This window comes from Macrobrachium nipponense, chromosome 41 (assembly GCF_015104395.2).
Source record: "Macrobrachium nipponense isolate FS-2020 chromosome 41, ASM1510439v2, whole genome shotgun sequence".
Taxonomy (NCBI): domain Eukaryota; kingdom Metazoa; phylum Arthropoda; class Malacostraca; order Decapoda; family Palaemonidae; genus Macrobrachium; species Macrobrachium nipponense.
This window is the reverse complement of record NC_061102.1, coordinates 22397456-22412455: the sequence shown is the minus strand read 5'-3', so window position 1 is coordinate 22412455 and position 15000 is coordinate 22397456. Positions and strand designations below refer to the sequence as shown.

Sequence of the window (15000 nt, the reverse complement as noted above, 5' to 3'; positions counted from 1 at the left end):
TTTCTGCCATGATCTATTCTTAGATTTAATATATCCACGCAAAGTAAATTAATTAATTGGTAGTTTAAATTCTCGTTTTTTTTTGTCTATAGATTTCCACTTATTTTGGTGCTTTTTTATCTATATAATCTATATTTTTGTATCTTTGTGTAGGAGTTTTTTCTTTGTTTTCCCAGTTCTATTCTCCGTTCTTTATGGTTTCCCAATTTCGTCCTTGTCATTCATTGTTCAATTATTCCTCTCCCCTGAATTTCTCTTTCGCAAATTCTTCCCTTATTTGTTTCGTTTCGTTAAATTGTGCGTTGTAACGTAACTGTTTATTTTTCTCTTGCTTTTGTCGACTTTTAGGTTCCCGTCAACCTTCTCCCCTCCTCTTCCTTTTATTAATCACTTATGTATCAGAATCGTCCTCCTCGTAATTCCTTTTTACATTCGTCCTCCATTTTATGAACTCTTTCCTTTCCCTCTCTCTCTCTCTCTTCTCTCTCTCAATTCATTCGACAGACTATCTCTACTCCCTTCACCTCTTCCCCTTTCTCTCTCTCTTCCCTCCTCTCCCTCCCTCCCTCCCTCCTCCTCCCTTCCCCCCACCTCACTCTCTCTCTCTCTCTCTCAACACCACACCACTGATGCTAAATATATAGTTTTTCGATGTTGAGAGCGGAGATGTGTACATTAGGCTAATTGAACGAACGCCAGATGCCAGTGCGTGTGTGTGTGTGTGTGTATGTGTGTGTTCGTGTATGTGTGTGTGTGTGTGTGTGTGTGTATGTGCGCGCGCGCGTGTGTGATATTGGTTTTATAAATGTTATACACTTTATGTACGTATTATACGTTGGGCTGTTGCTATATACAGTGTGGATGTCAGGGGACTTCGTTGTATTACTTTGCAGAGCTTGACTCCCCGTAACTTTTGCGATGCATTATTGTTATTGTTACTGTTATTACGGCTGTTCTCGGTCTGTTTGTTTATTGGTTGCTGTTATAATTGTTATAGTGTTTTGTGGGATATTGTCAGTTGCTCCGTGTTTCATGTTGGGTCAGTTTCAGTGACACCACGAAGTTCGGAATTCGAATCAGACCGATTGACCGGTTCTGGCACGTTTCTCTCTTGAATGTGGAACTTTATCCCTTCTTCTGTATTTCGGAAATTAGGTTTACCTTTCATAAATAAGGGAGGTCTTTGAATGTGTCCTTCTAGCGACCGCCTTGAACCAGTCGCTGCCTCTCCTATCAATTCTTTTGTTCATCCCGTTATCTTTTATTTCCTTTTGAATTACCCCTTTGATAAGTTAAAATATTCTGTTTAGTTGTTTTGTTATATTTCCGCATGATAGATGTGTTTCGAGATTAATTATTTTTGTATTTGGCATTTTTTGTTATTATATTTATAGATAATCCATTGGTCATCTCAGCTAGACAGATGAATTTTACGTTGTCGTAAAGGACGCTTCACTTAAGTTATCGATTTTTGTTTTATCAGTTTTATTCATTCGTTATTCATTAAGTCTTCAAGTTTAAAAGGATTCTCTTTCGAAATTATGTTAAGCATATATTTACACTATTTATACATACATACATATATATATATATATATATATATATATATATATATATATATATAATATATAGATATATATACATATATAGATACTATATATATATATATATATATATATATGTATATTTATATATATATATATATATATATATATAGGTATATATATATATATATATATATATATATATATATATATATGTATATATATAATATATATATATATATATATATATATAGTATATATATATATATATATAGTGTGTGTGTGTGTGTGTGTGTTTGTGAATATGTTAGGTTCATTCATTATTTTATCTTTGTTAATTGTAAAAGAAACAAAGGGAAATCGTAAAATCAATCCTATAATTTATAAAAAAAAAGAAGAAAAAACAAACTCGAGAGCCTATGAGATGACTTCATCTCCGGCCAAAGGCATCGGGCCTGCGCGTGATCGGGTAATAGGCCTATTAAATATTCAAATGAACCTGTGGCCGATATTACTCCCGCTAAATAAATTATGGGAGGTCAAGAATTTGAGGTCATGGCGATTGGAACACTTCTCCATAAAAGAAACTTCGAGGCTATCAAAGTTTCGCAGTTTTAGTTTTGTGCTTTAGTAGTGTTTTATTTACAACGACTGACTCTTGAGTGAATTGGTCTTGTGTTCAGAGAGCTTTTGTTAATTATGCATTTGTTATGTTACTTATATTTCACTAAGATATATATGTCGACAAGTTGAAAGGGCGTTGGTGTTATTAAATGTTACTTACGTGTGTGGTAAAAGTGACAAGCAGATACTGAACTATATAATATATATATATATATATATATATATATATATATATATATATATATATATATATATATATATATATATATAGCATAATATATAAATATATATATATATATATATATATATATATATATATATATATATATATATATATATATATATAGAGTGTGTGTTTGTGTATGTATACTCAGTATGCGTGTGTTTTTGTTTGATAATATTTCAGGTATGGTACCTTATTTAAATGCATAATTCACAGTTACCCTCTTTAGTAATTACGCATCAGTTGTGCAACGCGCAAAATTATACAACAATAAATATGCTGTTACTTTCGCGTATTCGATGCGAGAAAGAATTGTCGCGTTATTCATTTGTTTCTTCCATTTTAGCGTTCCCCTTTTCCATCGTTAATTCCAGTCACTTTCGTCTCCCCTTCCTTCCTTTATTCATTTGCTTTGTTTACCTTTTCTCTTGGTTTAGTCTTTATCATCACCTCGTTATTATGGACTCTCTCTCTCTCTCTCTCTCTCTCTCTCTCTCTCTCTCTCTCTCTCTCTGCAATTTTCCTTGGGGGAAGAAGTAAGCGTTTACAGAAGAGAATAAAGGGTAGATAGAAGTGGAAAAATAGAGTTAAATGAAAGGTACAGAAGAAAATTAGCAAAAGAGAGAAGCGTTTACAGAAGAGAATAAAGGGTAGATAGAAGTGGAAAAATAGTTAAATGAAAGGTACAGAAGAAAATTAGCAAAAGAGATAAGAGTAGACTTTCCTCTCTTGTCAAGTGTAGAAGTTTGATGAGTTGATAGGAGACTGATGAAGGGATTCTAACAGAATTTATTGCAATGGAAGGAACTGACATCCTGAACTACGTAGTTACTAGGTTAGGTTCCAAGGCTCAAAGAATGACACGCCATGTGAGGGTGAGGTGATCTTGTGATAAAAACTCCTGTTATGACTGAATAAAGATATAACTTCTATACAAATTTTACAAATAAAAGCGTACTGATAAAGAGTACTGGAGGTCATTGTGAATACCTCGAAACTATGTTTAAATTTTCCACTGTAGACTTAATTTGGGTATCAGGAAATTTCCACTGTAGCTAATTTGGGTATCAGGGAAATTCATTGTAACGAATTTGGGTATTAGGAAATTTCCATTGATGGCCAAATTTAGGTGTTAAGAAAATTTCATTGTAACTAATTAGGTATTAGGAAATTTATTGTAGCTAATTTGGGTATCAGGAAATTTCACTGTAGCTAATTTGGGTATCAGGAAATTTCATTGTAACTAATTTGGGTATTAGGAAATTTCATTGTGGCAAATTTGGGTGTAAGGAAATTTCATTGTAACTAATTTAGGTATTAGGAAATTTCATTGTAGCTAATTTGGGTATCAAGAAATTTCATTGTAACTAATTTGGGCATCAGGAAATTTCATTTAGCTAAATTTGGGTATCAGGACTAAGTTATAGACAAGGAATTTACTTTAGAGTTGTAGTAAATTTCCTGAATATGAATGAACCTAACGCTGATGATATTTATTATCAATGTTGTTGTGTTCATAATGAATGCACGTTCTTAAGAAATAAACAAGAGACTATCGACTTGAGTAACCAACATTCTGAGAATACAGAAGATCGGGAAAACTGAATATAGATTAGACTTCGTAATATGCCTAAGCAGACAGCAACAGAAATAGAATAAGATAATTAAAACGTGGCTTAAGCTTGTAATTAAAAAAAAACTGCCTTGCAGAGTCGTAATCATTGACTTATCTACAAGAATTTAAGCGGGAGAAGGTTAAAAGCTGGGTTTTTTTTCTGAATCTGGTCTACGAATACTTTTTAAAAAAAAAATTTTATATACGTTTTCAACAAAACATTTTCCTCAACAACGAAATGAAACCAAAATTAAACGGTTGGTCATTTAGAAAAGATCTGAAGTTTAGAAATAGACTTTGAGAGAGAGAGAGAGAGAGACCGAGAGAGAGAGAGAGAGAGAGTAGAAGGGGGGGGGGGAGGGGGGGGGGGGGGGGGATAAGGGTAGGCCTATATTCATTTGCTTTGCAATAAATTGTACTGTAAAATCTAGGGTTATAATGAAAAAAAGGAGAGAGAGAGAGAGAGAGAGAGAGAAGAGGCTACAAGATGGGAGACGAGATGAGACGAGAGAGAGCTGAGAGAGAAGAGAGAGAGAGAAGGAGTTAGTAAAACTAAAACCCTTATATTCATTTGCTTTGCAATAAATTGTACTGTAAAATCTAGAAATCTAATAAAAAAAAAGAGGAAAAGACTAGGGAAGAGAGAGAGAGAGATCGTAATATTTACTGTAAATGTTTAATCTTTGGCACACTGACGCTGGGGGGCGGGAGAGACATGGACAGGCTAACAGACAGACAAACAGACAGACAGACGAACAACACTCAGAGATTTGGTAGTAATAGCCCAGGCGATGTGGGTGAGCGGATGGCTGGCAGTTAGGGAAAGCAATCAGAAAGTAATCAAGGGTGGGTGCGGTTGAGGCGATGCATCTGATGTCACAACACCCCTCCCCTACCCTTCTCCTTCTCCCCCCTCCCCCATTCTCCCTCTCCCCCTCCCTCCCTCCATAGCCTTCCCAGGGATGTCTCCAGTTAAGGATGTCTAGATGGTGATGTCACTTTTGTTGGTGGTGGTGGTGGGCGGGATTTGGGGGGTGGAAGAAGAAATTAGCAACTGCTGGTGGATCTGTTGTGTGTACATAGTTATTGCTTAAGGGGTGAAGTGAGCTTTGATTTTTATATGTTTTTATCTTTATTCAATATTCCTGTATGTGTTGAGTTTTATTTTACACTGCTGGCGCAGAGGAACTGCTAGATCTTCGTGCTGTCATTGAAGCAAAATTTGTATTTTGGTCCTATGAAATATACTATTAAATTGAAATATGTGATATTAAGAGGTTGGGAAATTGTTAAGATATGAATACTCTCTTATGTCTCTTCTGCCGAATATAGTTGCAATGAGGACACATGATCAGAATGAAGTTGTAGATTTAAAAAAAAAAAAAAATCAATTTTTGAGCTATTTTGTAATTGACCCTGAAGTAAATTTGGAAAAACTTGAATGAAAATGTATAGTTTATACGCTCTGTATTTTAAAGGACTTTTAAATGAATGAACTCCAGCTCGATCTTGAGTAATTAACGCTAATGGAATAGACAATCCTTTAAATCTCGGGAGGATCCAACTCGATGCTCTTTTGACGCGACCCAGAAATGGACTCGGGGAGGAGATACCATCATAATTCTCATCGGCAGACATGTGTGTCCTTTTGTGAGGCCCTTTGTCGGACACTTCTCTCCCACTCCGTTCGGCGGGTAAGGACGGAAATGTATATATATGGAGGAGCGACCAACACGTGGCTTCTCCTTTGTTTACTTTGGGCAGCGCGCATGCCGCCTTTCTCGTGTTTCCTGAGCATGCGCTTGCGAGCAAAGACCGTCGATAATGATCTTCCGGAATTCGTTCGGTAGCTGACTAAATCGTTATCGTTAATTTGAGTAAACTGAGTATGTATGTTTTCGCGAAAGTGCAGCGAGACACCGTGATGATGCTGGAATCGAGAGAGAGAGAGAGAGAGAGAGAGAGAGAGAGAGAGAGAGAGAGAGAGAGAGAGAGAGAGAGAGATTGATAAATGACGCAGATAATGGCGTGATCAGCGGCGGGAGGGAAACAAGTAATAAAATTAGTGTTCGTAGGGAACGAATCCCATCCGGAGCCGTTCCCGCGCGACACGTGACCTCCCAACCGACCGCTTCCTCTCTCCGCCTTCCCGCGGCACGTGCCCGCGCGCGGGCCAACTCCCGCCGCCAAAAGAGGGCCCGGTTTCGTTTTTCGGTGGCGCGAGAGAAGAGGAAAGACGAATCGTGATCGGGGGATTCGTCTAATCGACTGTGAAACGACGACAATCCTATTCAGGATTGGCTGTGCATGCTGCCCCTAATTCTTGACTAAACCCTCATGAGGGGTTTGATGGCTGTTTACGTCTATGAGCGATTGATGTGGAATTATTATTTTATTATTATTATTATTATTATTATTATTATTATTATTATTATTATTATTATTATTAATATAAGTGATACTAGGATTATTATTATATTAAGTGATACTAGGATTATTAATATAATAAGTTGATACTATTATTAATATCATTATTATAAAGTGATACTAATATTGATTATAAGTTTACGGTTATTGGTTTTATTATTATTTTATTTTGATTATTATTATTATTATTATTATTTTATTATTAATTATTATTATTTAACTAATTATAACGTACAATCCAAATGATACTTGCAAAATGGGATCTTCTATTTTAGTAAGAGAAACAATTATTATATTGTTTTTATTTCTTCCTTCCTTTCTCATTGTTCCTCTTTCTCTTTATTTATTACCTCTTCTTCAGTTTTTCTTGTTCTTCACATCCTTCAAATTCTCGTACTTTTTCTCCCTTTTTTCTCGTCATTCATTGTTTTTTCTTTGTTTAATCATAACTTACATGAAATTTTCTGTCTCTTCCACTTTCTTTCGTTTGTTATACACTCTCCTTCCTTATCGATCTCTTTTCTTCTTATATTTATTATCATTCTTTCTTTCCTTTATTTAATTCTAACCAGGAACCTCCTTGAGAGAGAGAGAGAGAGAGAAGACGAGAGAGAGATAGAGAGAGAGAGAGAGAGAGAGAGAGAGAGAGAGGATCGCTGGGTGTAACAGGTGGCCAAGTCATAACCCACTTGACCTGGCGTGACCTGACAGTTGGCCCCACCCACACTCATCAAGAAGGACTATTTATCACAATACACTTTACCCCCTACCCACACCCCCCACCCAACCTAACAGCTATAGAAAGCATCCGAAGATCTCCCCCCGCCCCCCTCTCCACCACCACCATTACATGACATTGCTATTATTATTGTTATTATTTTGTATTCATTTCCATCCAATTTTGGGTTATTGATATGTTGGTTGTTGTTACAATATGTGCTAGAAGAGGGGGATGTTTTGGGTAATGCCTCTCTCTCTCTCTCTCTCTCTCTCTCTCTCTCTCTCTCTCTCTCTCCATTAAGATCGTGTAATTTTTTGCTATGCTATATTCAAATAACTTAAGATTCTCTCTCTCTCTCTCTCTCTCTCTCTCTCTCTCTCTCTCTCTCTTCATTAAGACCGTGTAATTTTTTGCTATGTTATATTTAAATAACTTAAATTTTCTCTCTCTCTCTCTCTCTCTTCTCTCTCTTCTCTCTCTCTATGGGCATTAAATTATTAAATTCACGTAATTTTTTGCTATATGTAAATAACTTAAAATTCCCCCCTCTCTCTCTCTCTCACTCTCTTTGCATTGAAATCATGTCATTTTTTGCTATATTTAAATAACTTAAAATTCTCTCTCTCTCTCTCTCTCTCTCTCTCTCTCTCTCTCTCCCCGTGATCATTGATTTTGAAAGGTCAGTGGTCTGTAAAAATCTAAAAAAAAAAGAATCTATCATCCTATGTATGTATTGACCACTGATGTTGATACGTATCTGCAGTGGAAACGGAAAAAATATGTTGATTTATTCTTTCTGGTTTTGCAACATTTTTGCTCTTGCAATACGTAGCCATTTGTAGGACACACAATATATATATATATATATATATATATATATATATATATATATATATATATATATATATAATATATATCATACTCACTCAGATGTTCACTTTCAGTTTCCCTTATTGTTTTTGCTTACCGTTGTGCATTGTAATGTAATACATGCTTGTCCACGTGATTCCTGTACATTTGAAACATTTACAGTTTCAGGAACAGACTGACTGAGTGTGGTTTGGGGTAAGCACGAGAGAGAGAGAGAGAGAGAGAGAGAGAGAGAGAGAGAGAGAGAGAGCCAGGCCTAGAGGGAGTGTGAGTCCCAAAGAAACCAAACCGTAATTGACAACTCGATCCCGCTAATGGTATTTTTAATGTTCTAAATTCAAATTCCGTTTCGCTATTTTCACCTCCCGATGGGCACATCGCTTCTCACTCTCCCTCTCCCTCCTCTCCATCTCCCTCCCCTTTCCTTCCCCCCTCACCTCTCCCTCTACCTCCTCCCTCCTCCCCCTTTCCCTCTCCTTCCCCCCTCCCCCATCCGGAAAACCCGACATCGAACTTTTATTTTCGGGCGCCCTCGCCAGCCAATCAAAATGTTGGCTTCGAGTGACGGCGAAGCGTTCGGGTGTTTTGATTGGCTTGCCGCTGTCCCGTATGAAATGAGCGTTTTAGGGAAATGGCTTTCCGATTGCTTTTTGGAAAGCTTGATGTATATATATATATATTTTTTTCGTGGCATAACAGCGATGGCATTGCGGGGCATTAATTGCTTCCATCAACAGGTATTTGGAAAAATAGCGCGCGAGATTTTACGTTGCAAATCAGAATTGGAGGCTTCCCACAAGAACTGGCTCACTTGAAAAAAAGTCATGGAAGGTTATGATGGAAGTATTTATATTACACTGTAAAAAACGTAAGTCTGGTCTGAGCGATCCCTGAGATCAGTAGTCGATGACATTGGATTTAGCCTGGATTGGTGACCGGTGAATTCTATAGTCGCTTCCATGATTGCTTGCATCGCTGGTCTGTCGATCGGTGAATCTGAGCAGTATTGGAGCTGATCAGTGCTTGGATGGGGAACCACAAATGAATTCCATGGTAATTTAGAATATATTCTCGAGTGACTTTTGTGTCAGACCTTCGGAGAAATCAGTAGAGAAAGCAAATATAAACATGATTGTCTTCAGTTTTGCCACGCTATTTTCGCTGTCGTAAACAAGATATTATAGATGATTTCGTAATTTTTGGTATGCAAATTAACTAAATATCTTTAAAAAAACGCTCGATGGCTGCAGTAAAAAAGAGCGCATGGTATTAAAGCGTTTATGTAGCAAACAGGATTTTTAAATGTATAGGTTATTTTCCATAAACTACTCTCTCTCTCTCTCTCTCTCTCTCTCTCTCTCTCTCTCTCTCTCTCTAGAACCGGAAACCGAGCCTTCATCCAAATGAGTAACCACCATTAAGATGTCTCATTCCACTGTCCCGTGAGTACCAGGAACTGGTCTGTACAATCTCATGAGAGCGCTGCTATGGCTTAATCGAAATATATGACTGTGTATTAAACGATTTCGCGCTCTGTCCTATTAGCCACGGGTATTGGTATGTCGTCGGCTTCCCACGTAGGGCAGTGGAGTGGACGTCATCGCATTGGATATGGGGGAGCGACAGATTTCGCTCTCTCTCTCCTCTCTCTCTCTCTCTCTCTCTCTCTCTCTCTCTTTCTCTCTTGTTTGCCCGCAAGTTTCTTGGGAATGAGGTCGCTAGTCCCCCAACCTTTTCTTAATTCCAATAGATGCTGGCTCCCATTTATTCCTGGGTCAACTGATGGGCGGGTAGTCAGGGGGCAAAACACGGACCGTGCAAGCATGATATGAATGGTGCACCATATATATATACATATTTTGAAAAAGTTCTCAAGAGGAACAGAATTGAGAGTTAACGTGAGTAAGAGTAAGGTTATGAAAATAAACAGAAACCGTAAAAAATAATGCATTGCAAATATGGATAGTGTCAACCTACGAGGTAGTAGGTACTTGTACCCTGAGGTAGAGCTCTTTTACCAGTTTCTGCAGTTTCTCTCCACTAATTCAAATTCGCACTATATCATCTGGAAGTATCCATCATTGCCCACTCATCGGTTCTTTTCGTTATCCCACATATGTGGCCCTACTTACATTTATAAGATACTTTTACCAGTGCCAACAGTAGCGTTGTGCCAACAACGTGACAGCCATGCCATCACACTCATCATTTATAATACACACACACACACACACACACACACATATAGACATATATATATATATATATATATATATAATATATATATATATATATATATATATATATATATATATATATTTATATATATATATATATATATATATATATCTATATATATGTAATTGATTATATGAATATAAACTTGAATCTTAACATTTGTAATGCACTAAATACATGGCAAATGGAGTCATTAATAATGTTGCGTTTATGTAATCGTTATTGATTACCTTCCATGTGGATTTCTGTGTGTTTGAATTTTTCTATCAGTTTGTTAGCGAGACAACATGAAAACTAATTAATACAGTTTTAGCTACTTACATCAAGTTTAGTATGTCCCGAGGTACAGTTGTTTACACGTTTCTGTGGATCTGGTTCTGAAGATATTAAAGATATCCTCATCGCTTTTCATTGTTATTGTCCCCGATTTTAATTGCTATTTACAAGGATTCACAAGGATTAGGATGTCTCAAAGACTTGTTAGTCCATCCGAGGAGACATCGTGAGGTCACTTATCTGTAGAAGCAGGTTTTACTGTTCATTCACAGTGTCCTAATGATTTTGTCTAGCTTTCTTTTAAACTCTTCCCAAATGCTGTTTACAACTTCTGGTGGCAGTTTATTCTATGTGTCACATATCTTGTATATAAAGAAGTTCCCACAGTGGGATGTGTTGTTGTATCTCTTTATTTCTAGTTTCCATCCATCATTTCTTGTCTGGTTTTCGTTTAACGTAAATAGCTTCCTCGTGATAATCGTCTTTGTTCATATGTTTATTGATATTCTCACCTGTATATAGAGGGAGAAAATAACAGCTTCTCGCTATTTATCGTCATCGTCAGTGTGTTGTTATTGAAGGAAACGTTAGCTTCCTGGTTTTGTAAGAACATTGATGATGTAGAGTATTTGGTTAACTGCGCCAATTAGACCCTCGTAAATGGGGAAGATCCGTAAGTCACGCAGTCTTAAGACGATCAAGATAATTGGTCTGGCGAGGCTTGTAAGCACTTTATATCAAACTATAATATAAATTAACAATTTACAATCCTCAACGCTAATAAATAATGTAATGAACAATCATGATTACAGAGTATAATTGTCCAGTCATACACTGCTCGACACCACAATAAACAATAATGCAATAAATCCTAGATAGCATAAAATATTAACAATCAACCATGCTAACAATCTAGTTTTTCATATCAAACTATGATATAAATTTACAATGCTAATAATCGAGTTCTTCCTTGAAGACACCTTTGAGAGAGAACACTTCCCGACGTGTTATCAAGTCAGTGCTTTCTCTGGAGGAAAGTTTCAAGAGAAAACCCTCACGATTTCCTCAGTTCTCCACTTACCTGTACTCTAGCTTCCGTCAGGTCGATCTTCATGGCTATTTCCTCCCTGGTGTAGATGTCTGGGTAATGTGTTTCCTGCAAAAAATGAGTGTAAAATGGTCAGTTTTGGTAAACTTGTGTCAATTTCAACCTTTGCAATTAAGGTTTAGCATTGTTTTTATTTTTAATTATTTTATGAGTAAACAACATCTAAACGTTGGATTTTGCTCGGATATTATGATTTACGCTTCTGGAGACTTTCAGGTTTAATATTTTACATAAAAAAAGAATTGGTAACCAAATTGCCCTCTCTAGCCCAAGTCTTTAGTTACAGAGTTAAGAAAATGTAACCACTCCTCTTGAGTGCATTTTAAAAACTATTGATGGTTTCTATGTATCATAATGAATAGTCTGGTGTAAGGGTAACTTGCACGTTTAGTTATACAATTGACATGATTGTAATATTGTAAACATGGTTGTGTGTGTAATATTGTGAACATTATTGTGTTTACAATATTGTAAACATTATTGTGTAAAGGCAGCTGTAATATTGTGAACATTGTTGTGTATGCAATATTGCAAACATTATTGTGCAAAGGCAGCTGTAATATTGTGAACATTGTTGTGTTTTCAATATGTAAACATTATTGTGTAAAGGCAGCAAACGAGAACATCCTGTATTTAGAACATATATCGCTGCTCCAGACGTTATTGATTCCATTATGGGAATGTCGTTGTAGTGGTCTTTTATTTTGCATAGTTCTTCATACTAAATACTTTCCTTAACGTTATCGCTCCTGTGTTGTACGGAGTATATAGATATGGGTAATATCATTCATGTCTGAATAAGAACTAAATATACAAAAATTTAATACTACAAAAAACAAGTACTTTTAGAAGAGAAACCAAGTCTCACTCACCTGGAAAGCCCTTTCTAATTCCTTGAGTTGTGCGGACGTGAAAGTAGTTCGAATGCGTCTCTGCTTCCTCTTCTCTGAGAGGACGCCTTCGTGTCCGCCGTACATCTTGTAACCGAGGCCAGCTGTTGGTTAGGAACAATGAATGGTTCATTAGGCTTTGCATGTAAACTGTGTTAAGGTTAAAAAGCTAACGAGTCTATTGGATACTATAGTATATTCACATCACCCGTGCATGTGATGTCTAGGCCAGTCCCTTACTCCTGATTGGCTGTTGACAAACCAATCACATGGCTAGACACTCTCAGTCTCTCTCGAGAGTTCACATAGGCAGGATATATGCTCCACCTCTCCTGAGGGATATGTCTTTCACTAGTATCCCTCAGGAGAGGTGGAACATTCATCCTGCCTATGTGAACTCTCGAGAGAGACTGAGAGTTGCCAGCCCTGTGATTGGCTTATCAACAGCCAATCAGGAGCGCCGTAAGGGAATGGCCTAGACATCACATGTGATTGCGCCTGTTCAGCTTTCGCTTTGTCTCCAGGTTGGTGTAACTCTCTTGTCTTGCAACGGACAGTCTGTGGTTACTGACTAAATAAATACCTTCTGTAACTCGGGCGCATTCATAAACAAGTGTTATACCTATATCAGTACGCGTCTACACTACTGTAAAGCAGGTCATGAAAGCTGTCGGAAACTTTATCTCTTATATATCACAAACATGTTGAAAACAAGTGAACGACTGTCAGTGGAGAATGATATGAAGCTGGATAATCGTATGAAGCACCGGGTAGGACTAGCAAGAAGTTGTAAACAGGTATTGAACCTGTTTATGTTTGTACGATAAGTTGCTGACATGTACGAATGACGCTTTATTGTAGTGTGGACTCGCCGTTTCTTGTCTACATTTTTGTGATAGATAATCTATTTGTTTACTGATCTCAGGTGCCATAACATTGACGTTTTCGGTGTTATCGTCATCTTTCGAAATAAAATGCTCTTTTATGTGAAATAACTGAAATGTTCTCAAGCTACATGTGTGAGTGATTATGAAAAAAAAATGCCCGGTAAATTATCCATTTCAAGCATGTACACTTTTCCTGTAAATGATCCATTTCAAGTATGTACGCTTCCTGTACCACTTTACCCGCCCATAGATGCCTGGGAAAATCTATAATGGCAGTCCTGCCTAGTATGGAAGTCCTATGTCTCTAGATAAAGAAACACTGTACAGTTGTAGGCTTACCTACCACAGGCTATCTTAGGTCTTATAAAAATTTTATAGTAGGCATAACCTTCCATGGACCTTTAATCCCCGGTAAGCTGATTGTAGCAGGACTAGCATAAACACCTGTAGATTGTATTAAAAGGTATGTATAAGACCTACCACATAATAAGTGAGTATTTACCACCTGGTGAAAGACTGTGCCATTTTACAGCTAAGACGTATATTTGTAGTGATCAAAATAGTAAAGTGTATGGTAAAACACTATCTGAGCTTAAGTATAGATGGTAAAAATGTCTTGAAATGTGGCCATCGTCTTAAGTATATGTAAGTTAATATGATTTGTATGGGAAATGTATAGGTATGCAAAACAATACCCAGTGAAGCGTAGGTGAAAACGCCGTTGAAGATATGCCATGTTTGGGAATGATTAAGTATCGCAGTAAGAGTGTGAGGGTATTGGTACTGGGAAAAGATGGTCTCAGGAGAGAGAGAGAGAGAGAGAGAGAGAGAGAGAGAGAGAGAGATAATCCATATAGTGATAAAAAGACTAGCATTAAAATCAAACTGGGAAACTCTTGAAACATGAGAGAGAGAGAGAGATACGAATACACAGACTTACTTGGGAAGGTGAATGGATGTCGGTCACACACACTCACTGAGAGAGAGAGAGAGAGGAGAGAGATACGACTACATAGACTTACGGACAAAGGTGAAGGCATGTCGGTCACACACACATTCGCTGAATTAGGGGCGTGTGGAGAGAGAGAGAGAGAGAGAGAGAGTGGGGGGGGGGGGAGCCAACCTGAATAAAACAAACAGGGCCAACAATGAAAACAAATAAATCGTTAATAGCTGCTGGCTCTCACTCAGGGTAAACAAAAAAAAAAAAAAAAAAACAAAAAAACATATATCATGCTTTATAATTTTGCGCATAGGAAAACTTTTTTTTATGTATCAATCAACAATGCATATTTTTTCGGGAATGTTTATTTTCGCTTGTTTTTAAATTCACGCGCGAGAGGCCAGCGCCGTTATAATAAAACCCCTCCAACTGGAAGTGTGAGATAGTATGAAAAAGGGGGAAAATATTGTTTGACTTTGCTAATGCATATTTATGGCCTTTAGCCAGGCCCGACGTATTTTCTCCTTTTTATTGCCAATATTTGGGTCATTTTTATATTATTCTGTTTTATTTTTATTTATATTGTTGCTCAGGGTGTTTTTTTTTTTCAAAAATTGGAAATTTGGTACCACCG

The 15000-nt window shown here is 37.0% G+C and overlaps 1 protein-coding gene across 1 annotated transcript in view; it reads right to left on the bottom strand.

The window, feature by feature from the left end:
• The window catches only part of LOC135212883 (paired mesoderm homeobox protein 2B-like), a 192330-nt gene that overhangs the window by 130857 nt on the left and 46473 nt on the right, over positions 1 to 15000 (bottom strand). The window contains exons 2-3 of the mRNA XM_064246639.1: positions 12519 to 12640; positions 11620 to 11694 (exon numbers count right to left, since the gene is read on the bottom strand). Coding sequence (XP_064102709.1) covers positions 11620 to 11694; positions 12519 to 12640 — 197 coding nt within the window. The remainder of the gene's footprint in view (positions 1 to 11619; positions 11695 to 12518; positions 12641 to 15000) is intronic.